Here is a 26,022-nt window from a genome sequence, read left to right on the forward strand (position 1 = left end):
AGTCAAGATAATGATCAGACCTGAAAACTCTGGCTGATTAATTTCTCTTCCCTTTATATTGCCCCTTATTGTCCGAGCTCATCTTGTCAGAGACCTACCTCTTGCTCCATAGATCTTATTCTTTTCAACGTTTAATTTCCACCCTGAGCTCTAGTGTCAGCCATTTGTATTAATGCTCCAACTCCTTATGGTACTGTTCCTTCTTCAAATAATCACTATTCCCTTCCTCCAAAAACAATCAACCCATGACCCTGTAAGTATGGAAAGTTAATGGCATATGAATTAATAGGTACTTTGCTTGAGTCTTAATATAGAAGATGTAAGTAACAAGGAAGGAGCACTATTAATTAGGAAGTTCGGAAATTACAATCACCAGAGAAGTGATACTGAGTAATTTGTTGAAGATACAGACTGACAAATTCCTTGGTCCTGATGGACTATATTCTGGGTTCTTAAAGGAAGTAGCTAATTAGATAATTGATGCATTGGTTTTAATTAACTAAAATTCCGTTGATACAGGGAAGCTTCCATCAAATGGGAAGAGAGTATTTATATCTCCTTTATTAAAAAAGTGAGGCATACAGAAATAAAGGAACTGCAGGCCAGTTAGTTTCAATAAGGAAAATGTTAGTAGCCATTATGAAAGAAATTACATAAGGGCACTTAAGAAGTTCAAGATAATCAGACAGAGTCAACATGGTATTGTGAAGGAGAAATCCCATTTAGTTTCTCAATTAGAATATTGAGAGGAAGTATGGATAAAGGATAACTAATGAATGTATTGTGCTTGGATTTTCAAAAGGCATCCAACAGAATGATATATTAAAAATGATTACATAATTGTGGGCAGCACAGTGGCTAGCACTGCTGTCTCACAGCGCCAGGGACCCCGTCCCGATTCCCGCCTTGGATGAGTGTGTGTGGAGTTTGCACATTCTCCCTGTGTGGGTTTCCTCTGGGTGCTCTGGTTTCCTCCCACAATTCAAAGATGTGCAGGTCAGCTGAATTGGCCAATTGCCCATTGTATTAGGTGCTTTGGCAGGAATAAATATAGACTAAGAGAATGGATCTGGGTGGGTTACTCATCGGAAGGTCGGTGTGGACATGTTAGGCCAAAGGGCCTGTTTCCATACTGTAGGGAAGCTAATCTAATCTAAAACAAAGCTTGCTGTGTAGGGAGTAGCATATCAGCATGAATAGAAGATTAACAGGAAGTAGAGAGTATGCACAAATAGATCTTTTTCACTTGGCAAGAAGTAACATGTGGAGTGCCACAAGGATCTATACCAGTCCAACAATTGTTTATAGCTTGTATAAATGACGGAGATAAAGGGATGGAAGGTATGGTTGCCAAATTTGCTGATTTCACAAACATCGATAGATGAGAAAGTAAGTTGTGAAGAGGACTTAAAGAGGCTACAAAAATATATAGATATATTAAGCAATGGTCAAAAATATGGCAAATAGAGCATCATATATGCAATTATAAATTTTGGCAGGAAAAATAAAGAAGCAGCATATTATTTAAGCAAGGATAGATTGCAGAGAGCTGAAATGCAGAGGTTATGGGAATGCTACTGCATCACTCACAAAAGATTCATGCAAGTAGAGCAAGTAATTAAGAAAACTAATAAAGGTTTATAAATTATTGAGAGGGGAATTGAATACAAAAGTGTGGAGGTTATGCTTTGGTTACACAGGAAATTGTTGAGACCACATCTGAAGTATTATGTACAGTATTAGTCACCTTGTTGAAAGAAGAATGTAAATGCATTGAAAGCAGTTCATATCAGGTTTACCAACCAATACCTGGGATGGGCAGATTGTCGTATCAAGCAAGGCAAGACAGGCTAGGCTTCTGCTGGAATTTAACAAAGTAAGCGGCAACTTGTTTGATAGGTATACAACGCTGAGGAATCTTTACAGGGTAGATGTGGAAAAGATATTTCTTCTTATGGACAAATATAGATGTGGTCCAACCTTTAGTCAACCTTTGTTTTAGTCAACCTTTGTTTTAGACAAAGGTTGACTAATCCTTTATATCCTTCCCAACCTGTCTGCAACATTTATTGCCTGTTGCCTTTGAAAAGGTTGTAGTGAGCTGCCTTCTTGAACTGCTGCAGTCCATGTGCTGCAGGTAGACCTACAAGGCCATTGGAGAGGGAATTCCAAGATTTTGACCTAAGCAACACTGCAGTAACAGCGTTATATTGCCAAGACAGGATGGTGAGATGCTTGGAGGAGAACTTATATAGCCTGTCTTATCTATTCAGCTGCAGCCAGTGAACAACCTTTCTTCTCTTACTACTCTTCCACCATTATCCCTGAAATAATATGTAGCAGGTAATAAATTCACATGGAGAAACTTTTGGGTAGATTAGCGGAACAGGTGAATGCCTATAAATGGATCACTTTCTGATGGGCAAGATGTAACTGAAAGACAACTATAGGAATCAGTGCTAGGCCTCAATTATTTACAATCTATATCAACGACTTGGATGAAGTGATCGTATATACTGTTCCTGAGTTTGCTGATGACATGATTATCAATAGGAGAGTAGGTTGTGAAGAGGACATAAGGAGTCTGCAAAACATAGGTTAAATGAGTAAGTAATAAAATTGCAGATGGAGTATAACATGGAAGTATGTGATCCTGTCTACTTTGGCAGGAAGACCAGAAAACAATATCTTATTTAAGTGGAGAGATTGTAGAATTATGTGGTACAGGCTGAATACCCAGGTACAGAAAGTGATTAGAAGGCAAATAAAATGTTGAAATATATTACAAGGGAATTGCATAAAAACATAGGGCAGGCTAGTTGTACAATGGTCTTAGTTGGACCACATCTGTACTGTCTACAGGTTTGGTGTTCATACTCATATTCACAGAATGCTCATCCACCTGATTCCTGGGGTGAAGTGTTTATTTGATGCAGAATGGTTGACTTTAGAGTTGTAGAGTCATCCAGTATGGAAATAGACCTAACTAGTCTAACTTGTCTGTGCCCACCAGACATCCCATTAGCCAGCATTTGGCCCATATCCCTTTAAGCCTTCCTATTTATATACCCATCCAGATGCCCTTTAAATGTTGGCAGCTTGATCTATTCATGCACTGTGGAAAAAGTAACCCCAAAAGGTCTTCTTAAAAATCTTTCCCCACTCACCTTAAATCTACGCCTTCTAGTTTCTCCTTGGAAAAACCTCTTGCCTATTCACCCTATCCATATTCATGATGTTGTAATGCTCGATAAGGTCACCCCTCAGTCTCTGATGCTCCAGGGAAAAACCCCAACCTATTCAGCCTCAGCCTCTCCCTATAACTCAAACATTCCAGTCCCAGCAACATCCTTGTAAATCTTTTCTGCACCTTCAAGATTAACGACATCCTTCCTGTAGAAAGGAAACCAGAATTGTACGCAATATTCTAAAAGTGACCTCATCAATGTCTTGTACAGTGCAACACGATGTCCCAACTCCTATACTCAATAAACTGACCAATAAAGGGAGTGTGAAAAACACCTTCACCATCTTATCTATCTGCAGCTCCACTTTCAAGGAACTATGCATCTGCACCCCTAGGTCTCTTTGTTTGACAACGCTCCTCAGGACCCAACCATTTACTGTATAAGATCTGCCCTGGTTTGCATTACCAAAATGCAACATCTCACACTTATCTAAATTGAACTCCATCTGCAAGTCCTTGGTCCATTTGATCAAGGTCTGATTTTTTAGAATCCCTACAGTGTGGAAACAGGCCCTGCAGCCCAAGTCCACACCCACCCTCTGGAGAGTATCCCATCCAAATCCGTCCCCCTACTCTATTACTCTACATTTACCCCTAACTAACACATCCCCAAACACTATGGACAATTTAGCATGGCCAATTCACCTAATCTGCACATCTTTGGATTGTGGGAGAAAACCGGAGCACCTGGAAGAAACCCACGCAGACACAGGGAGAATGTCTGTGTGGAGCTTGCACAGTCACTACAAACTGGAATTGAACCTGGGTCCCTGGCACTGTGAGGCAGCAGTGCTAACTACTGAGTGACTGTGCCGTCCCTTTTGTACTCTGAGATAGTCGTCACTGTCTACTACACCACCAATTTTGTTGTTTGCTGTAAATGTACTAACCACACCTCCAAATAACTTACCTCCTCATATCAAATAATTTACATAAGTGACAAAAACACAATGGTCACAACACTGATCTTATGGTCACTGCTTGTCACAGGCCTCCAGTCTGAAAAGCAAACATCTACCACCACTCTCTGTCTCCTACCTTCAAGCCAATTTTGTATCCAATTGGCTAGCTCCCCCTTGGTCCCATGTGATCTAATCCTACTAACTGGTCTATCATGCAGAATCTTGTTGAATGCTTTGCTGATGTCCATATAGACAGTGTTAACCACTCTGTCTTCATCAATCTTCTTTGTCACCTCTTCAAAAAACTCAATCAAGTTAGTGGAACACTATTTACGACACACAAAGGCATGTTGAATATCCCTAATCAGTCTTTGCCTTTCCAAATGCATGTAAATCCTTCAGAATTCCCTCCAACAACATGCCCAGCACTGACGTAAGGCTCACCAGTCTATAGTTCTCTGGATTTTTCTTACAGTCTTTCTTTAATAGTGGTGCAACATTAGCCAGTTCTTCTAGCACCTCATCCGTGGCTGTCAATGATCTCTGCTCGTGGCCAGCAAGCTCTTCCTTAGCTTCCCACAAAGTTCTGGGAAATACCTGATCAGGTCCCAGGGATTTATCTACCTTTATGCATCCAAACACCTCCAATGCTTCCTCTTCTGTGGTATGGACTCTTTTCAAGATATCACTATTTATTTCCCTAAGTTTCCTAGTTTTCATGTACTTCGCCACATTAAGTACTGACATGAAATATTAATTTAGTATCTCATCCATCTCCAGTGGTTCCACACATAGATAGCCAGGTGGATCTTTAAGGAGTCCTATTCTCTCTTGTTCCTCTGTTGCCGTCCATGTACTTAAAGAATCTCTTTGGATTCTCCTTAACACAATTTGCCCTCCTGAGGTCCCACTTAAGTATACTCCTGCTGTCCTTATACTTCTAAGGATTCAATCAATCCCAGCTGTTAACAACTGACATATACTTCCTTCTTTATCTTGACCGGAGCCTCAATTTTTCTAGTCATTCAGCATTCCTTATACCTACTACCCTTGCCTTTCACAGTAACGGGAACAGAATGTCTCTGAACTCTCGTTATCTCATTTTTAAAGGCTCCCACCTCCCAACCATCCTTTTACCTGCAAAGAGTATCCCCCAATCAACATTTGCAAGTTCCTGCCTAATATCTTCAAATTGGCCTTCCTCCAGTTTAGAACCTTAACTTTTTGATCAGTTCTATCCTTTTCCATAACTCTCTTAAAACTGACAGAGTTATAATCATTGGCCCCAAAGTGCTTCCCCACTGACACCTCAGTCACTTACCCTTGCTTGTCCTCTAGCAGGTACATCTACATATTGAAGAAAGTTTTCTTGTACACACTTAAATTCCTCTCCACCAAAGTGCTTAATACTATGGCAGGTTCAGTCTGTTTGGAACTTAAAATCCCCTCAATCACAACCTTATTTTTATAGATATCTGAGATCTCCTTACATATTTGCTTCTCAAATTTCCTGCTGATTATTAGGGGGCCTATAACACAATCCCAATAAGGCAATCATCTCTTACCTATTTTGCAGTTCCACCCATATAACTTCACTGGACGATCTCCCAGAAGTATCCTCCCTAAGTTCAACTGTAATGTTATCCCTAACCAAAAACACCACTCCCCCTTCTCTCGTCCTTCCACTGCTAACCTTCCTGTAGGATCTATACATTCAGCTGGCAGTCGATATTCGAACTTTATTCTTTGTAGTTTAAAAGTATAAGATATGACCCTAGTGAAACATACAAGATCCTCAGGAAACGACTGGGTGAATGGTGAGAAGATGCTCCCCCTTTGAGACATTAGAACTAAGAAACTGTTTAAAGTGTTTGTGGTCTTCCACTTAAGATAGAAACTAGGATAACTTTCTTCTCTGAAAGGGTTAAGATCTTTGTAAATTTCTTCCCTACAGAGCAGTGGAGGGAAATCAATGAATGCTTAAAGCTGAGTTAGATAGATTCTTGGTCAACAAGGAAGTCAAAAGTCAAAAGGATAGACAGGAAAGAATGGCAAGGCCACACTCAGTTCAGTTATGATCAAAAGGTGGAGTTCCTCATTGGTACATTCGTATCAATGGTGTCTCCCAAGAATCCATTGTTGGTCCCCATGCTGTATCTCATTTATATGGTTTCCACAGCAACATCATCTATAAAGTATTAGTTTTCATATATGTGTGGTAATGCCACATGGTTTTAGCTCACCTTAGCCTTTCACAACACCTCTTCAGCCTCTAAGCTATCATTTTCTGATGAGAAAAATAATTCTTCCAACTAATTGAGAATACAGAAGCCATCCATAATCTTAGGTATGAAAAGTGTGGCAATGAAAAAGCACAGCAGGTCAGCAGTGTCTGAAGAACAGGAGAGTCGATATTTCTTGAAATGTCGATTCTCCTGCTCCTTGAAATGTTGCTTGACCTGCTGTGCTTTTCCAGCGCCACATTTTCGACTCTGACTCTCCAGCACCTGCAGTTTCTCATAATGTTAGGTACATCTCACCAACTCCATTACCCTCTCTGGAAACTGTTGGAAGCTAAGCCAGGCTGCTTTCAACCTCTTAACCCCAAGAATGCTTTCACAGACATATCCTCACTGGCAGAAAGACAATGTTCATCCACTTCTCACAACCTTCCTCTCCCTCCCCCTTGGAGCTCCCTATCACCTGCTCTCTACCCTTCTCACTTCCCACTCTCCCTTCCACTGGCAACTAATCCTTTCTGCCACCAATCTTCAGATCCCTCTGCTACGTCGCTGTCAACATCCCTCACCTGAGCCAGCAAGACTTTGGATAAAGGGCAGCAAGTGAGGAGCTGAGTGGGAATCAGTGAGGGGGTCAGAAGGAAGCAAAAGAGATGGTGAGTGGGTGGTGGCAAACAGTCTCACGGGAGGTGTCTAGAACTGGAGAACAGATTTTCAGAATAAGTTATCACCCATTTAAAATGGAGATGAGAAGGAATCTTTATTCAGAGAAGTTATCTTGCTCAGAGAGTAGTGGCAGCTGTTTCATTAAGTATATTCAATGCTGATATAAACAACGTCTTGAACTTTGGGAGAAGTTGAGTGCAGATTGTGAGTTGAAGGATTATGGGGAAGAGGGAGAAAGAGTTGAGACCACAATCAATTCAACCAAGATTTTTAGATTAGAGGTTCAAGAAGCCATATCACCTAATGTCTCTCCTCTTTCTTATATTATGCTAGAATAGGAGACTGAACCATTCCTTGATAAGGAAAATAAAATGAAAACTACAAGCAGTAATTATAATTAGCACTTACCATGCACAATAAATGAAATGAAATAACATTATAATAACTATTATATGTAACAAACATGCACAAAGTTCCCAAAATGTCATTATAATGCATGTTAGGAAAGGAGCTGACTTACCTCAGGGCTGTCTGTCACTTTCATATTCAAACAGATACATAAACATGACTTACCCATTGGCAATCCAGTGATGGTTTTAATGGCAAGGACACTTGCAGCTCCTGGAATACTTAATAGTCTTAAGATTTCTTTCACACTGAAGATGCTCTTACTGTGAGCAGTTTCTGTAACAGAAACGTGTATTTCACTGTTCATACTGAGCTTGCTCCTTATTCCAGAAACACACACTTTTATTGCGATATTTTTACTGCACACTCTCCTCAAATGAGTTCTCTTGAATCTCCTGTTTTGGAGATGCCAGTGTTGGTCTGGGGTGTACAAAGTTAAAAATCACAAACACCAGGTTATAGTCCAACAGGTTTCTTTGGAAGCACTAGATTTTGGAACACTGCTCCTTTATCCACCTGATGAAGGAGCAGCTTCCAAATAAACCTGTTTGACTATAACCTGGCGTTGTCTGATTTTAAACTTGTCTCTCCTGACTTAGTACAACTCAAGGTTTGTATTTGTGATTTTCCATTCAGTGTGGCTTAGATCTGTTGCCCATAACATCTTTGGGGAGCTGCTCATTTTATAAACAACCACTGCTTCAGGCACTAAGGTAAGGGAAGATGATTATCTTAGTGTCTCACAAATTATTTTTGTGAGCAAATAAGAAAGCTGCCAAGCTACTGCTAATTGATTCTGAATAAGGTGCACTTATTTCAGCTCGGAACTGATTTGAGACTGCCCAAACTCAACGTGAGAACTTAACAGTCTTCGCAAAGCAGAGAATTGCATTCCATAAGACCAGGCTGGGCACAAAGCTACATTTCACAGGTGAAATAACAATTAGTATCAAACGACATTGCTTTCTATGTTTACATAAGTAATGTGTTATCAATCTCATTATTGTTTACCTTATCAAGAAATATAATCAGGCTTTTTTTGCCAGTGGTTCACTATGTAGAGATGCTGACACACTAACACTGAATCATACGAATCAAACACAAAAGCCATCAGCCCCTTGATTGATCTGTATCTCAAACCCATTGATCTAGTGCCTTTGATCCATATTCCTTGGCATCTTTAACTAACAAAAGCCGTTTGACCTCAGTCTTAAAAGTTTCAATTGAACCATCGACAGATATTTAGAAATGGGATGGTTTCAGATTTATACTATGTGTGAAAATGTCCCAGACTCAATTCTAATTCTCTGTCAAAGGAGCTGATAGCAAGTAAGAGATCAGGTGAGGAATTGAACCTAGCCTCAGTACTACGTCACAGAAGAAGGGAGAACTTGTTCAGTCATCACACTCTTGACTGCATCATTCGAGTTCTGCAATGAATAGATGACCATCATTACCATTCAGCAGGGGATGAATGTCACAGACTGGATTTTAATGGACTTTCATGTGAGACTAAATCAAGAGAAATTGCTCCATTTGACAAATGGATCATTAACTAGAAGGTATAGGTTTAAAATAGCTAGCAAAGGAATTAGAGTGGAAATGAGAAGAAATTGTTTCACAGAGGGTTGCTAAGATCTAGAATGTACAATATGAAAATGTGGTATAGATCAGAAACTATAGAAACTTTCAAATTACCATCAATGTAAAGACAACTAATTTGAAGGACAATGAGAAAAAATAAGTTTGATCATATATATTAAATATATATTATATATTCCAGCACATGTTGGGCAGCCCTTTAACCTGCAAAAATCTATGAAATATCTATAGGAATCTGATGGCAAAATGTGGAATCACACTTTACCATAAATCTAAGTGTTCAGGATTGCAAGATTAAGGGGAGGAAATAGCAAGAGCAGATAAAGAGGACAGAAATACAAATGTAGAAAGACTTGCACATGGACTCGTTATATATATTTTGACATATAGTGTAAGAGACAAAAACTTCAACTGACCTGACTTATTTTCCTTTGTCACGATCACAGGTTTGGTATTAGCTGGGATGTATTTCATTACTACAAAGGTGTTAAGAACACATCCTGCTGCTGCAGTATAGGCTGCAAATGGCTCCCTGAAGAAAACAACACTATATTAGATCAACATGATAAGTTTGCATCATCCATCTATCAATTAATGTATTTAATTTCTATAATTGGAATTCAGGTTGTGACATCAGATTTAGAGAGTTCAAAAAAGGTTTCTTCTTTGATCATTCTGCACAAAGGAATCTTTGTTTCATCAATTTAAATCGGCATTGCAATAACACAAGTATCAGGACTTTCGACTAATCTGAACAAATTGAACATTTATATGCATTGCTTCAGAAAGCCTACAACTCATTTCTGTGGAAATGTGAATTTCTGGATCTCGAATACACTATTGTGGTTCCCGCTGTGTATGGTCTGAACCTAGGTACAACATGCCTTTATTCAAAGCTTTTATGCAGTGTTGTCAATCATACATACTATTAGAATTTAATAGAATTAGGTTCAATTGAAAGTCTCTGGTTCAAAAGAACGAATAGAATAATGGCTGGGATTAACTTTAGTCATCAGGTTTTTTCCAGGTTCTGGTATATAATTCGACAAATTTGTTCCTTCCTTTATTACATTACAATATGTTAATAGCAGAATTTCCGCATATGGAAGTGGGCGATAATAGGATGGAGCTCAGACGTGAAACATGACATGGTTTATATACTCTTATACTCAAATTCTCCATTTGTACATGTACAATTAATAGATTAAAAAGATTGCATATTTATGATGGGGCTTTAACATAATAAATTATATAAAGAACTTCAAATGTGCATTGTTAGTAAAAATTAGGTATAGAACCAAATAAGGCAATATTAGGGCAGATAACCAAAAGCTTTCAAAGATACACATTTTAAGCAGCATCTTAAAGGAAATTTAGAAAAGCAAAAGAGATTGATTTTGAGGATGGGAGCTGCTGGAGGGGTCAGGGGCAGTGTAATTACATTGATTGGATCCAGACTGATAAAAGTGTGGCCACCAAATAAAACCAGGATCTGTAAGGCTCAAAATTAGATGTGCACATATATCCCCTGGACCGTTGTAGGACTGGAAGAGATAGCACAGTGGAGAGATTTGGATTCTTGGTTTGAATTCTCACAGATGAAAATTTCAAAACTGAAGTGTTTCTTGACTGTAAGCAAGTACAGGGATGGGAAAGGGATTTGGTGCAAGCAGGGATACAGGCAGTAGACATTTGAATTAGCTCAAATTTACAGAGGATTAACTAAGAGGAGAAAGTGAGGACTGCAGATGCTGGAGATCAGAGTCGAGAGTGTGGTGCTGGAAAAGCACTGCAGGTCAGGCAGCATCTGTGGAGCAGGAGAGTCGACAGTTTGGGCATAAGCATAATGTGGGCATAATGTGGGACAGAAAGGAAAGTCAGTGGAAGGTTGGAGGCCAAGGGAGATTAGAGATCACAGATTTCACAAAACAAAAGGCAAACAGAGTGACTAAGATGCCCGTCTCAGTGACAGTGTAGATGTATGATCAGAAACCTAACGCAGAGTCAAATGCGATATCAAACTTTCGTTTTATCTCAGACAGTTGCCAGGGATTTGGCATTCAAAGAACAAAATTGAAACATTTAATTAGAGAAAATTTCTGTTTGTTACAGCACTGCATGTTTGATAGGTTCTAGTTGATGGTGATGTAGAACTAGTTGTTATCAGTGTAAATATGTAAATTTTCACCCTGCTTTTGGATGCTGCTACTAAGAGGCAGCATGTAGATGAGAAATTGAAGGGACCAAGAATAAATATTTGGGGGACACAAGAGGACCAGGAAGAGCAGCCATTGCATGCTAACTATTAAACATGAGGAAGAGATTTTAAGAGGCAATACTACAGAATGTAAACACTACTCAAAGGAGACTTAAAGTTAAAGCCAATTGTTTTGCACTAATGTTAACTAGGACGCAAGATGTATATAATTTTTAAAGCATATAAAAGAAGAATTTTCTTTTGCATAATACCTTTCACATTGTTAAGTTTCCCAATATAATCTGAACACAAAAAATTTCTTTGTGAAGTTTTGTAGCAAAGTCAGCAACTAATTAGTACATAGAAAGGTCCCATAAATGGCAATGAGACAAGAGAAAGTGCATTTTCTATTCAAGCTAATGACCTCTCCGTTCTGCAACCTACTTTCAACAATGGCATGAAATGACATTGTCATACAACTATCACAGATTCTGTACTTCAAGGACATTCACCTGCCTAATTCAATTACCTGTTATGAACTCTCTGATGGACAATTTCTCAAACTCAAAGCTCAGCTTGTTTAATTGAGCATCACGCATGACTATCCATTAACATAAAATAACTAGTTTCTGAAATCTGCGGAGTAAGTCAAAATCTGAAATAAACTAAACAATAATTTTAGCATCCCCACTTGAGGAGTCAATTTTTACACTTTAGACTCATCTCCTCTCCGTCTGCTGTCCAGTGTGTAATATGACGTCCCTGTTTGGGCTTGCTTAATGTACGTACCTGGTTGCTACTGTAATTATGTATCAGGCACATTGCACCCTATTCTCACCCTCTTAGTTTACCCATATCTTCAAATCATTCAGATAGCAAATTAGCAAACAAAGTTTGGGACAAAAGAGTGTTGCTAATTCACTGAATTGGTCTATCCACCAACATAGAACCTTCCTTTGAGATATTCATTTTGGTCAAACCTGTGATATTCGTCTGATTTTTCATGACAAACTAGCTGTCATGAAGTGTGGATTACAGAGACACCAAGAAATAATTATACCTGATTGTCAGGTTTCATTTAGCAAGATTATAGTACAGTACTTCTCAAAGGAATTTGAACTAAGCAGTGAGGGTGCATTTAAAATCTTCACACATGAGGCGTTCTTGACAATTATAAATTTATTTGTAGGCAAAGAGAATTGAAACATTGGTGAGGATTTTTTACTTACATGCTAACCATTTTGCAGAAATCCTTGGCTATACTGCAAGAACACGCTCAGAACAGTTGCAATTAATGATGAAAGCTGAATTTATTTTGTAACAAATCAACATTGCTTAGATTATGAAAACTTGATTCATTGATGCTTACTTTATTCAGCTCAATAGCAGAGGCAATTACACATTTTAGGCCACATCACCATAATATGTTAAGATTTGAATAGGATTTGAAAAGTAAACCACAGTAGTGGATGCAAAATCATTTGAGGTCTTCAAAAGAGAATTGGATTCTAATCTAAATAGAAAAGCAAATGAGGGTTACAAGTGGTTTGGAACTAAGTGAGCTGCTCTTGCAGATAGTCAGCATGGATAATTACCTACAATTATAGGAGAATGTCGTGATGGGTTGGGGCACACATAGGCAAGTAACAGAATATCGTTTTTTATTTACTAAAACAACTATTTTGGATGGTCTAACAGATTGAAACATTAAAAGAAAACCCATTTGGAATTGGAATCCCACAACAAAATTAAGCAAACATATGTTGAAAAGTATGGTGCTGGGAAAACAGCAGATCAGGCAGCATCCAATGAGCAGGAAAGTCAATGTTTCGGATATAAGCCCTTCAACCTGATCTCCAGCATTTGCAGTCCTCACTTTCTTCTTAGACAAACATAAGGCAAATAGGAATATAAGAACATAAGAACTAGGAACAGGAATGGACAATTTGACTCCTTGAGCTAGTTCTGCATTTCCATGTGATTATGACTCATCTCATCTTGGTCTCAACCCCACTTTCCTGCCTGCTCTCCATAACCCTTCTATCCATTAACAATTAAAAACATGAGTTAACTTAAGGAGGAGATAGACAATGTTCCAGCACCAACTGCACTCTGGGGTAATGAATTCCTTAGAAACATTTCCCTTTGAGAGGAGTAATTTCTCTTCAGCACTGTTTTAAATTTGCTAAAACTAGGACCTGTATGCAGCCAACCATATACCTTGGTCAACTATATCCAAAGTTTGCCACAGAATAAGCAGAACTTCCTCATTTATCCCCAAGGTTGATGTTATTTTTAATCAATCTAGATTTAATATAATTACCTAAAACAATATCACATATCATCTAACAACCACCCTCTTCATTTCGCATACCCCCCACATCCCCACAACTACTATCTCCAGCAGTGTAGAATCACATGAGAACACACACAGTTTTATTTGAAAAAAAAATGCTCATTTGAGCATGATCCAAATTATGGTTCCCTTGGAGCTGTAACCAAGTTAAAAAGGAGGGGAATAAGGAAAAATAATTTTATTTTCTGAAGAAATCATTCAGGAAGGAACAGCAAGGACAAATGCATTTTTTTTAAAAGTCAAAACACCACAGAAAGAATAAACAGTCCTGCATGCCAATTTCCTATCACTTAAAAATACTCCTGCTGTTTAGAGGGTAAATGCCAGGAAGTGGTTGAGTGTTGACTACAGTATTCTGGAGCTAATTAAATGCAAACCAAACACAGAGTGTTGGGTGTTCAGGATGTACCACTTCCTCCTTCCCACTCTCTATAAACCTGACAACAATCCAAACTATCACAGTGCAAGCCCAAATATACATACAATGAATTGTGAGCTGTTCAGCAGGCAATAAAAAAATCAAGCTTGTCTCTTTCATTCCAAACATCTCCATGTTGCCACAACACTTTAAATGTAGCAAATATAAACTGTCTTTCTAAAAGTAACAGTATTGTGAACTTCACTAAAAGAGATTTTGTCAGTCAATCATGCTTGTACTCACTTGTTCCATGTCACGATAATCCACACGCTTCATATTACACAGAACCACAGCTCCAGGGAAGTTTACAGGATAGAAGACCTTGTCTGTGTCACTGTTTATTAAAGCAATCCAAAACTAATCCCACTTCCTTACTCCTTACCGCAGCTCTGTATTTTTCTCCAATTCAAATATTTATCCACTTTTACTTTAAAAGATGGAATGGTCCTTGCCTCAATTACTCCTAGTCAAAGCATTCCAACTTCAACAACTCTCTGCATAAACATTTTTGCCCTTAGTACTATTTCTTTGTAGATTCAGAATTCCCTTCATTCACACTCTTTACAGAAAAGTTTTCCCTAATCACCATCATCATTTAAAGAAGACCTCATTAAAAAGGTCTTCTTAGCTTTCTCCTAGTCCCAGAATTTCATTTCTCTCATACCCATAGTTTCTCATTGCTCTTTCCTTATCTAGCTTTGTCTTCTCTATAGTTTTAAATAACTTTTCTATGGCATCATAAATCACACAATGATCTTTACTCTATATTGCTATTTATAAAACCTTAAGTGTTTTTTGCTTAATGCCAACTTTCAAGAATTGAAATCTCTGTACCTTGTGTTTTTGTTTTTTTTTATATACTTTTTGCATCATTTCTTGTACCATCTGTTCAGAATACCTTTTATTGCCTCTCAAAATGAGCATGTTATACCTCTGCATTAAATTTATCTGCCCCCTGTCCACTCTGTTTACCAACTCATGTCCTCACAAAAGGCTTCTACAATTGTTTTCCCTATTAGGAAAACATCACATTTGTGTGAACACTCAGCAAATATAAATATAAATATAGGCACACTAATTTGGTCTTAAGTCTTTGAAGAGTTTGAGTGATACAATCAACTTTCCTGGATCATGAAGGAAGATGAGACCATCCTGTGAAAATGTAATTGAAAAGCAACTGATATCTGCAAACCAGAATATCCAATGTTCAATTTCAATTTTTTGGATCCTTTTTAACTTGGCCTGTCTTGGGAATGGGATATAATCAATTATATTTTATAATTGGTTTTAGACTGAGGGAGATCGCCAGAGGGGAGGATTGGTTTGGGGGCAGGAAAGTGATGAAGCAATATAAAAAAACAGCTATGATTGCTGCTATTGATTTATACCTAATGATCATCCGTACAAGATGGAGGGTGAAGGGAAAGAGGAGGGAAGGAGGAAGGCAGCATTAAGTGAGCGTAGGACCACAATGTTCTAAAGGTCAATACTGACTAGCCAAGCTCACCATGAATATTTGGAGGCAAGAGTTACTTTCAATCAGCCAAGGCCTCTACAGAATCAATAGCATCCTTTTCAGCTGGTTAATAGCTTGCTCTAAATAACTAGTCATCAGTACCACCAACAAAACTGTGACTAATTTGCATCAACTATTGCAAAACCAATCCACAAAGGTGAAGATGTACTATTTCTGATTTAATGCTGATATCAAATGTAACCATTCATCTTAGCAATTCATCTCAGTTAAGCCAGCAGTTGCAGTGCTACAACTGGCCTTGGAAATATCAAGCAAGGAAAAGGCATTCAGGCAGGATTCTTGATCCAGTGACTCACTATAAAATGTGGGTGCAGATATCACATGATGACAGGGATCAAGTTTTCTGTTCTATATTCAACAGCTGACTCCACCCTGATAGCACTTACTGGCTGGTTTATATAAACTATGGCCATTTGACTTAGGTATATTAGAGCTCACAGGATCAGCCAAGAGAAAGGAAAGAAAGGGAATTAGCAGTGAAGAACACTCTGCTTTAATTTCCTCATCAGGTGTTGAGTGAACTGGGCTACTCTTAACTCAAAATAAGTATGTCCTTAGTGATTTAGAAATATTTACAGGCTGTGTGTCATTTGCCTGAACTTGCTAATAGGGCTGATCAGTGCTAAATGCTCTGTATTTAGCATTCTGCATGTGTGAACAGGAACCAAGCAGCAGTATACAGTCTGAAAGAAACCCTTCATCTCACTGAGCTGTGAACTGTGATTGACACCAGACAACCTCACCCCCGTAAAAATGCCAGTTGTATACACTTCCTTCATAGATCCTGTGTAATACAATCCCAACTCAAAGGTGGCATGGGGAAAATCTTTTTTTTTAAACATTGCAACTGGTTAGGATCTGGAATGTACTGCCTGTGAATGTGGTAAAGGCAATTCAATCAACTCTTTCAAAAAGGGATTTGGATAAACACCCTGAAGAAATGAATTTCTCAGTACTACAGGGAATAGTGATAAAATAGGACTGCTGAATTGCTCTTGCAGAGAGGTGGGATGGAGTGAGAGGTACAAGATCTCCTCTGAACAATAACCACTGCATGATACAATAACCACACCCCATGTAATAGTGTGTAACATAATGTGAGCGGTCTAAAATCCGGGGCAAGTGCTCCAACAGTTGTCTATTATCCTGGGTCTCCCTTCTCAATGGCATTGTGGGTGCACAAAATGGACTGCAGCAATTCAAGAAGACAACTCAGTATCACTTTCTTGTCAGCAAATTGAATGGACAACGACTGCTAGGCCAGTCAGTGATGCCCATATCCCATGAGTGAATAAAAATTCAAGACTCACAATTTAGTGTCTTGTGTGCATACAGTGCTTATCACCATTACAAATCTACACAACTCACTATTCAGTTGATTATTGCCCTGGATTTGTCCGCAAGCATGCGGTGCCTTGAGCTCACTCTCAGCTCACCAAGAAACAGAACGAATTTTTCAGGTCGATGAGCGTTGACCCTGGTAACTCCAGTCATTACCAGAACAGTTAACACTATTTCTCTTCACAGATGCTGCTGACTGGTCAGTGTCTCCAGAAGTTTCTATCTTTATAACTCTCCACTACTCAGTGTGTAACTTACTTACATTGTGAAGTTGCAGTGTACCTTTAAAGTTTAAATTTTGAATTACTGTTCAATGATCAAGACAGAATTTCTCAGACAGAACAGAATGATATGACAAGAAACAAGATGACCAAGATAGTGTAAATCAGTGATTTTAAGTATCTGTGGAAGGGAGAGCTATAGGTTCTTGATCCACAGATGTTACAAATGCAATGGTGTTCCGGTCTGGCATGAATATTTCAAATTCTTGTTCTTTACATTCCAACCTATAAACATTCAATGCATTTCATATAACTGAGCTGCTTGCTACATTCATCAAGGCCTGGATCCCCACATCTTTGATTTCTCAGTATTACCTGAGGCATGTTCTAATATCAATGGAAATATTTTGACATAATGTCACCATGAAAACATGAACAGGGAGACTGAAACCACAAAAGGGAGAAAGACTAGGGGCACGATGAGACTTGTCCAAGTAAAGTTGATGAGTGTTTAAAGGCAGCCTTTTAACAACAAATTGCCTATTGCTAAAGAAGGACAGGTAATGACAACCAAATCAAACAGTGACTCTACACTGTGATCAAAGCTTTCAAAATCTTCCTAATGCTCAGAGTCTATCATACTTTCAAATGGAACCAGTACATATTTTGATTTGCAATTTCCTTCCCTCCCCTCCTGTAGCACTAATTCTTCCTAGAATATTTTTTGATTTACGCAACCACATTCAGTATCTCAAAGTGGCCAATCTTTGCATGGACATCTCGCTATTCAACACTGGAAATGCCACATGTTAGCAGTGATAATGTTTCTTACATTGTACACACATGCATCATTGGACAGTTATCAAAGTCAGAATCATAATCTTTAACTCAGATGCTAAAGACAACCTTACCATCCCAACCAATATTCCAGTTGAGTTTTCTACCTCTGCATAAAATAGAGATTCAACCAATGTTTAAAGGACCACAACATTTGCTCATTCAGCCAATGGGAGAGCACAGATCTTTTAGATTCAATTTACAATTTGTCATTTCAGTTGTTACTTATATTTCAATTTAAACTTTTGCTTAATCCGTACAAGCTGAATAGGTTTTAGTGGACAAAATTGAACTGAGTTATATTTCAGGGATTAAATCACTAAGTTGTTACATTTGAATAATAATCTTTTAAGAGTAAACATGTGAGTTTAGAATGGGATGAAAACTTAAGGTCTATGATGTGAACTTTACTGTGCAACATTTTGAATGACTGAATGAGCTTACATGTAGCAAATGTCCGAATCCTTACATACACACTTAAGCTTTGAGCTCAAGGACCAACTAGTGACTGTAGAATTCCTGGAATGGGTAACCCATGAGATATGGTTCAAAGTCTACTTATCCTGCCTTATTTTAATAAAATATACCTTCCAAAACACTTTTTTGCTAACTATCTTTCTCCTTTTCCAGAACAAAATTAAAATGTATGGTGATATGGGTTCTGTCACGAAAATACTCCTCCAGCATCACCTCAAAACACTTTTCTGGCTTCATTCCCCAGAGTTAGGTTCAGTCCTTGTAGGACTTCCTACATCTTAACATAAAAAGGTCTCCTGAATACATTTTAAGAAATCTGCCTGCCTCTTCTAAACCCTTTTTACAATTAATGTTGGAGAAGTTGAAACCTCTGAATATAGTTATCCTATTATTGTTTCTTTACATTCCTCAAAAAATTGTCTGTAAACTTGCTCAATTGCCTGTTGACTGCTTGGGGGGTCTATAATACACTCCTTACAGTGTGACTGATCCTTTTTATTCCCAAGCTGTACCCACAAAGCCTCATTTGATGAGGTTTTCATGATATCGCCCATCCTTACTGCAATTCTAATTAATAATGTGGCACTGCCTCATCTTTTACATCCTTCTCCTATCTTGCCTAAAAGATTTGTATACCCTGGAATGTTTAGTTGTGAGTCCTTTCCCTTTCTGAACTACATCTCTGTGATGGCAATGAAAGCACAATTCTACTTGTCAATCAACACCCTTAACTCATCTGTCTTTCCTATAATGAATGTGAGAGTAAAGATAAAGTTGTCATTGTCTTACCAGGCTATGGGGCTGCTCTCTCATTAGAGAGAGAGAGACAACTGGTGGTTGTTCAACCGGAGAGTGACAACTTCTCAAGCAAGGGTAGCATCATTGTATCCTCAGTAGGTGTGGGAATTGAATGCTCACTGTTGGCATCACTCTGCATTGCAAATCAGTTGTCTAGTCAACTGAGCTAACTAATGCCCCACCTTACCTACAATGCCCCGAGTATTAGAGGCCATCCATTTTCACCTTCCCCCCATGAGACCCAACATGTCTGAACTTCCTCCGCTTACGTTCCTTTCTAATGTATGCTATGCCACCACTGAACTAATGCAATGTCCACTGCCCCTAGTTCAAATTCCTCCCAACAAACCCTACTGCAACGAGGTTGGTCTCATCTGGCTCAGGTACACACCGGCCCACTTTCGCGAGAAATGGTCCCAGTGATCCAGGAATTGGAACCCTTCCCACCTGCACCAACTTACACATTCATCAGGGTATTCTCCTATTTTTATACACACTAGTACGCAATACCAGAAGCAGTCCAGGGATTACAACCTTTCAGGTCCCGCTTTTTAATCTACTGTCTAGCTCCCTGAACTCTTAATGCTAGACCTTAATGTGCATTATACCTATATAATTTGAACCAATGTGTGCCACAATCTCTGTCTTGTCACTCTCCAGCTTCAGAATGCCGTGTCTCTTGATGGGAAGAGTTCATTATGTTTAGAATGTCAAAAAAATACTAACCCAAAAGAAAAACAAAAATTACTGTGGAAGCTCAGCAGGTCTACCAGCACTTGTGAAAGACAGCAGAGCTAACATTTCAAGTCCAAAGGATCACTTGAAAACTTAAATCTGCTTTTTCTCTCCCAATGCTGCCAGACCTGCTGAGATTCTCCAGCAATTTTTGTTTTTGTTTCAGATTCCAGCACGTGTACTTCTTTGTTTTATTACATAAATTTAAAAACTTTTTTCAAAAGAAAACAAATGGCTACATATAAAAAATGTAAATTACAATTAGAAAACTCTTATCACACAAACAGCAAAACAAAGTTTTAACTTGTTTCTCAACATCATCCATTCTTTTATGCATATACTGACATGAACTTTCCACAATCCTGATGGTTTTAACTTTCTCAATTCTGATAACTTGAAGACTTCTATCCAAATTCTCCTGGATTGGAAGTTTCACAGGATAGAAATCCTTCTGAACTGACTGGTTCCCCCGTTGAAGGAACTATCTTACATTTGGAAGTGAATTCTGGATTCTTCTAAACTAATTTTAAACTTTAAATTCTGAAGTGAAAACTAAACAAATTACTTTAATGTGTTTACTGTGCCTGTCATAACCTGACAGCATAAATATCCTATGCGTTAATACATTCCAGGGTTTCTCCCAGACATTTGGCTGTGGTCATATGTCTTCTTGGGACTGATGCATTCAGGTCACTGCTCCAAATTGATTTTCTGATCTCTTAGAAACAAACTTCAAAGAACTAACCCACATTCATCTGCCTTTATTTTGAAACAAATCTAAAACTATAATATATTACATGTCTTTCATCACACTCCTTTCAAATGGCTTCAGAAATTACCAAGTGAACATTCCAAGTACAGTATCCACCACTAACAATGCCCATAGTTACCACTGGGAATTATTGATATTAGGTAACTAGGGCTAAACAGGTGTTATTTCAACATGTATTTATGTAATGCTTTCAATGTAATAAACCGTCCCAAGGTGCTGCAGAGAAACATTCTAAATCAAAATGGCACAGATAACTAAAACTTCTAAAAACTTGGGCAACTGGTAAGTTTAAGGTTTGCCTTAAAGCATGAATGAAAAGTAGATAAGTGGAGAAGTAAAAGAGGAGAATTCCGGTTTAGGGACAAGACAACTGAAAGCAATCATAGGTGATGTTGTGTCGCCATAGTCTTACCAGACATTAGGGATTCTCTCTCATTAGATAGAAGCAACTGGTACTGATTTAACCAGAGGGTCACCAGGCCTCAGGCGAGGGAAGATGTTGAGAAGGAAAGTCCTTCACGGTAACCTCAAACCAGTGACAGGAATTGAACCCATGCTGTTGGCATCACACTGCTCTGTAAACCAACAATCCAGCCAGTGGAGCAACAGTGTTTCAATACTGGCACAGTTAAACATTTAGTTTCCTTCTCTTGTGAAGACTTTGATGGTGAAGATTATTGTTATTTTCTGACAACAGGTACAGTTCTGGTATCTTTTTCAAATGTTTATTCTGCATACGTAATCCCAGACTGTGGGTTCAGGATTGTTCTGATTTTTTAGATTTTTATTGAGAAATGTTTTCTTTACAAAATTATAAAATTCCAAAAATACATAACAATCTAAAATTATAACAATTACAATGAGCTAATTACTACCTTACTCCACAAAACAAATCAAAACTACACTTACTACAAATCAATAAATAATCAAATAAATTATACCACTCAGCACAACCTCACCAAAGCTCCCAATCTCCAGGAGCATGAGTTATTATACCCGTATTTATTCGGGATTCTTCCTCTCAGGGCACAAGGCTCACCAAACCTCATCATCATGGCTAAACAAATGCCCTAATTAATATGACAGGCAAATCTGCTTCTAGGTAGTTCAAAAAGGGCTGCCATGTCTTATAGAAAAGTTCAGTTTTATGGTGCAGCATGTTTGTTAGGAAATCCAGAGGGATGTGTTCCATAACAAATCTATGCCATCCCAGCATTCCCTGAGAGTTTGCAGACAACCACTCATCAAAATGTTCTTCCTTGCTCAATAAGTGAGATTATTAAATAGCTTCTTCCCATACACATCTAAGGAAGATAAATGTGGCAGACCCAGGAGGAGAGAGAACGGGTCTTCCTTGATTTCGGTCCCCAGGACCCTCTCTATAATTCCAGTACTTGCAAAGCTTGTGGCATGACCACAAATAGTGGGTGAGGGTACCTATACCTATTCTGCATGTGGGGTGCATTCGAGATGCTCCTTTTTTGAATTTCATGAGCTGGTCTGGAGCCAAATAGACCAGCTGCATAGCATGAGCTCTGTTGCAGATTGAGATCTTTCTCATGTTCTCCCAAATGTCCTCCCATGTCTAAGGGGATCTGTACTCCCAGCTCTTGCTCCCAGACCTCGCACAGTCATTCAATATCTTTTGGGACACCACATCCTATTAGGTGGTAAAGAGTACTAATCGAGAAAATTTCTCTAGCCTGAAGCACTCTCCTCTGTGTCAGAGCTAAGTTGATAAAAAGCATAGTCATTTTTTTCAAGTTCTTAACCTGAAAGTAGCGAAAGATGTCTCTACTGGGCAATCCATACTTGCAACTCATTTGGTCAAAAGACATCATGACCTCCCCCTCAAACAGGTCTCCCAGACAGGAGATTCCCTTGGATGTCCATAGTTTAAGTTCAGAGTCCATCAGCCTTGGCCAAACCCTGGCATACCGACTCTCCATGCTTTGACCAGTTTAATGATGATTGGCTTCCGACAGTGCTCCATGCTCCATGACTGTCCTCATCTTATCCATAAACAACAGATTAATAAGGGGGCACTTTGCCTGGGAGGCCTCAATATCCAACCATATTGACCTCAGGTCCTCACAAGCCCAAACATTCACAAAGGATAGAAGGGAACTTAGTTGATATCGCTTAATAACTGGAACGTATACCCCCTCGAACCCCTGAGGTAATTGCAATTTAGCAAGCCTAATGAGAGACCGCCTGTGATGCCAGATAAAAGAACTCAGCCATCCATTAGGTCTCTGCAACATTGGCCTGGGCTATATCACAGGGAGCATTCACATGGGATTTAGCAAACAAGGAAGAACATTCATTTTGACAAGGGCTATTTGACACAACCAAGATATTGGAAGGGCTTCCAATCATTGAAGATCTTGTCTTATCTTGTCAAGCAAATGAGCAAAATTAGCCTTATACAGCTGGTCAAAAGGTGCAAGTAACAAAAATACCTAGGTAAAGAAAACACCCTGCGGCCACTTAAAGGGGAATCATAATTCACCTTCAATATCAGGTATTCCCTCAAGACCCCCTCATGGGCATAGCCTCCGACCTCACAAAATTGATCTTGTATCCCCCAAAAAAAAGCCAAATAAATTAATGTGTTGTATTAAATGGGGTACAGAAACTGCAGGATTTGATAAGAAGAGGAGATCATCTGAGTATGATGTAATCTTATGCACCCTTGATCCCACCTCTGGGACAACTATACCAGGGTCCCTCCAGATAACTTCTGCCAGTGGCTCAATCACCAGTGTAAACAATAGCGGTGAGAGGTGACAACCTCGCCGAGTGCCCCTGCCAATACTAAAATTATTGGATCTTACACCATTGGTGAGAACTGCTGCCTTAGGATCGCTATACAGGTCTTCCACCCATCTAATAAAGACATCACCTAGACTGAACAATTCAAAATTATAAAAAAGATATGGCCGTTTCAGCCGGTCGAATGCTTTCTCTGCGTCTAGGGAGATCACCAAGCCCTGAACCGATGACCGAATATGGCCCAAGTGTGTCAGCAGCAATCTTCTAATATTATTCGAGGACCTACTGGTCCTACCGCCAATACAATACCTTCTCCAATCTCAAAGCAAATGTCTTGGTTAAATTTTAAAGTGAATTTAACAGTGAAATGGGCCTATAGGAGGCACAGTCCTCCAGGGTCTTCCCTTGCTTGAGAATGGGAGAGATATTGGCCTCTCTCAGGGATGGCAGTCCTGACTGTATGAATAATTGTACATGTTCAGCATTGGCCCAGACAATATATTTATAAATTGTTTCTAGAGTTCACTTGGGAGACCATCAGGGCTAGGTGTCTTTCCACTTTGGAGTTGTCTCACTACCTCCTGTATCTCTTGCACTGTCAAGGGAGCATTGAGAAGAGACACCTCTTCCAAAGTCACACCTGGAAGGACACCATCTTAACCAGCCTATCCTCACAGCATTCCAACAGATATAGTTCAGAGCAAAATTTCTGAAATGCTGCATTAATCTTTTTGGAGTTACAAGAAAAAGCCTCAGAACCCTCTCTGATTGATGTAATAGATTGGGGGGGGTCACTCTTTCTCCTGGCCAGATATGCCAGGTATTTACCTGGCCTATTGCCATGCTCAAATCGCCTTTGTTTCACCAAAGAGAGTTCTCTCTTCACCTATCTGAGTGAGCATGGAGTTCAAAGCAGCCTGGAGAGCTGTGATTTGCTGTAATTTAGTTACTTATGGCCTATCAATATATGCTTGTCTTGACTGGCTTCAACCGAGCCTCAAACAAATGCTGCAACTCTCCCTCCTGTCATTTCAGACTTGCCAAATAAGAGATAGCTATCCCCCTTGCATAGGCCTTAGCTGTCTCCCAAAGTATAGATGGGTTACTGGTTGTGCCTGAATTGATAGTCAAGAATGCTTTAAACTCATTCTAAAAGTACTCGACAAACTTACTGTCCTTCAGAATAAAAGGATCTATTCACTAATACCATGAGCCTATTTCATTGCCCTTAATCTTAACGTCCAAATATACTGTCACATGATTGAAATGGCTATATTTCCAATTTTACAGGACATCACTGATTCCAAAAAAGCTGAAAGAGCTAGAAAAAGGTAAATCCTTGTATAACACTTGTGCAGATTAGAGAAAAAAGGTGAAGTCCCTACCCGTAGAGTGGAGACACCTCCAAACATCCACCAATCCCAATTCCAAGCATAAGTCAACCAATTATTTAGATTGTAGAAATATACCTGGGGGACTTGGGCATTCTATCCAATGTAGGATTCATGAGGAGACTAAAATCTCCCCTATGATTATACATCGTGTTCCAAGGTCAATCAATTTAGAATATGTATCATTCAGGAATTTGAAGGAGTGTGCCGGGGGTAGTAAACATTTAGAATGCTATACTCCTTACCATGTATTAAAGTTTTAAAGATCACAAGCACCCATAATCATCCTTCATTTGATCTAATAACTTAAATGGGAGATTCTTCTGAACAAGTATAGCCATTCCTTAGTGCTCTTAGTGTTAAAGGACAAAAAGAACACCTGATCGAATCACCCCCTGCTGTAGCTTTAGGTGCTCCTTATCATCAATATTGGTTTCTTGCAACACAATCAAGCTTTTCTTCCTAAGACTTAAAAGTACTTTTTATCTCTTAAATTGGCGAGTGACTCCCCTTAATATTCCAGGTGCACCATTTAAAAAAACACTTAAGCCATATCCTTTAAAACAACTCTTGAACCAGAGAGGAAGAACCCTACTCACAACGCACCAAATGCAAATAACTAGAGACTCAGAGGCTAAAAAAAATACGTACACTAAAACTACAACAACAAAAAAATTTTCAAAAACTACATCCACTATGAACCAATAAACTAAACCAATTACAACATACAATGGGAGACTCTTTCCCGCCCCCCCCCCCCCCCCGCCCCCGCCCATAGGGGAGCTTACAGTACCCATATATACCTCCATAGCTCACTCTGGCTGGAACCGCACCCCAAATCCAGACAAAGGATAAAAAAACACACAGATATTATGAACAAAGAAATTAAAAGTGGGCATTTCACCCATCCCCCCCCATTCATTGGCCTCAATTATCACTGGGAAAAATCCAACAACACTTTCTATAATACAATTATAAAAAGAGAGAAAGAAATAAAATTAAGGGAAAAAAAGAGAAACATGTTCTATTTTATTAAGTATTGGAGTATCAAAATTTGCTCGAGGCTTTGCAATTATAACATACTGTTGACCACCTATCACCT

At 38.9% G+C, this 26,022-nt stretch overlaps 1 protein-coding gene across 1 annotated transcript in view; it reads right to left on the bottom strand.

Moving 5' to 3' along the window:
- Nucleotides 1-26,022, bottom strand: part of slc67a1 (solute carrier family 67 member 1) — a 116,210-nt gene that overhangs the window by 41,159 nt on the left and 49,029 nt on the right. The window contains exons 5-6 of the mRNA XM_072592067.1: nucleotides 9,482-9,597; nucleotides 7,629-7,739 (exon numbers count right to left, since the gene is read on the bottom strand). Coding sequence (XP_072448168.1) covers nucleotides 7,629-7,739; nucleotides 9,482-9,597 — 227 coding nt within the window. The remainder of the gene's footprint in view (nucleotides 1-7,628; nucleotides 7,740-9,481; nucleotides 9,598-26,022) is intronic.

Source organism: Chiloscyllium punctatum, chromosome 22 (assembly GCF_047496795.1).
Source record: "Chiloscyllium punctatum isolate Juve2018m chromosome 22, sChiPun1.3, whole genome shotgun sequence".
Classification (NCBI taxonomy): Eukaryota; Metazoa; Chordata; class Chondrichthyes; order Orectolobiformes; family Hemiscylliidae; genus Chiloscyllium; species Chiloscyllium punctatum.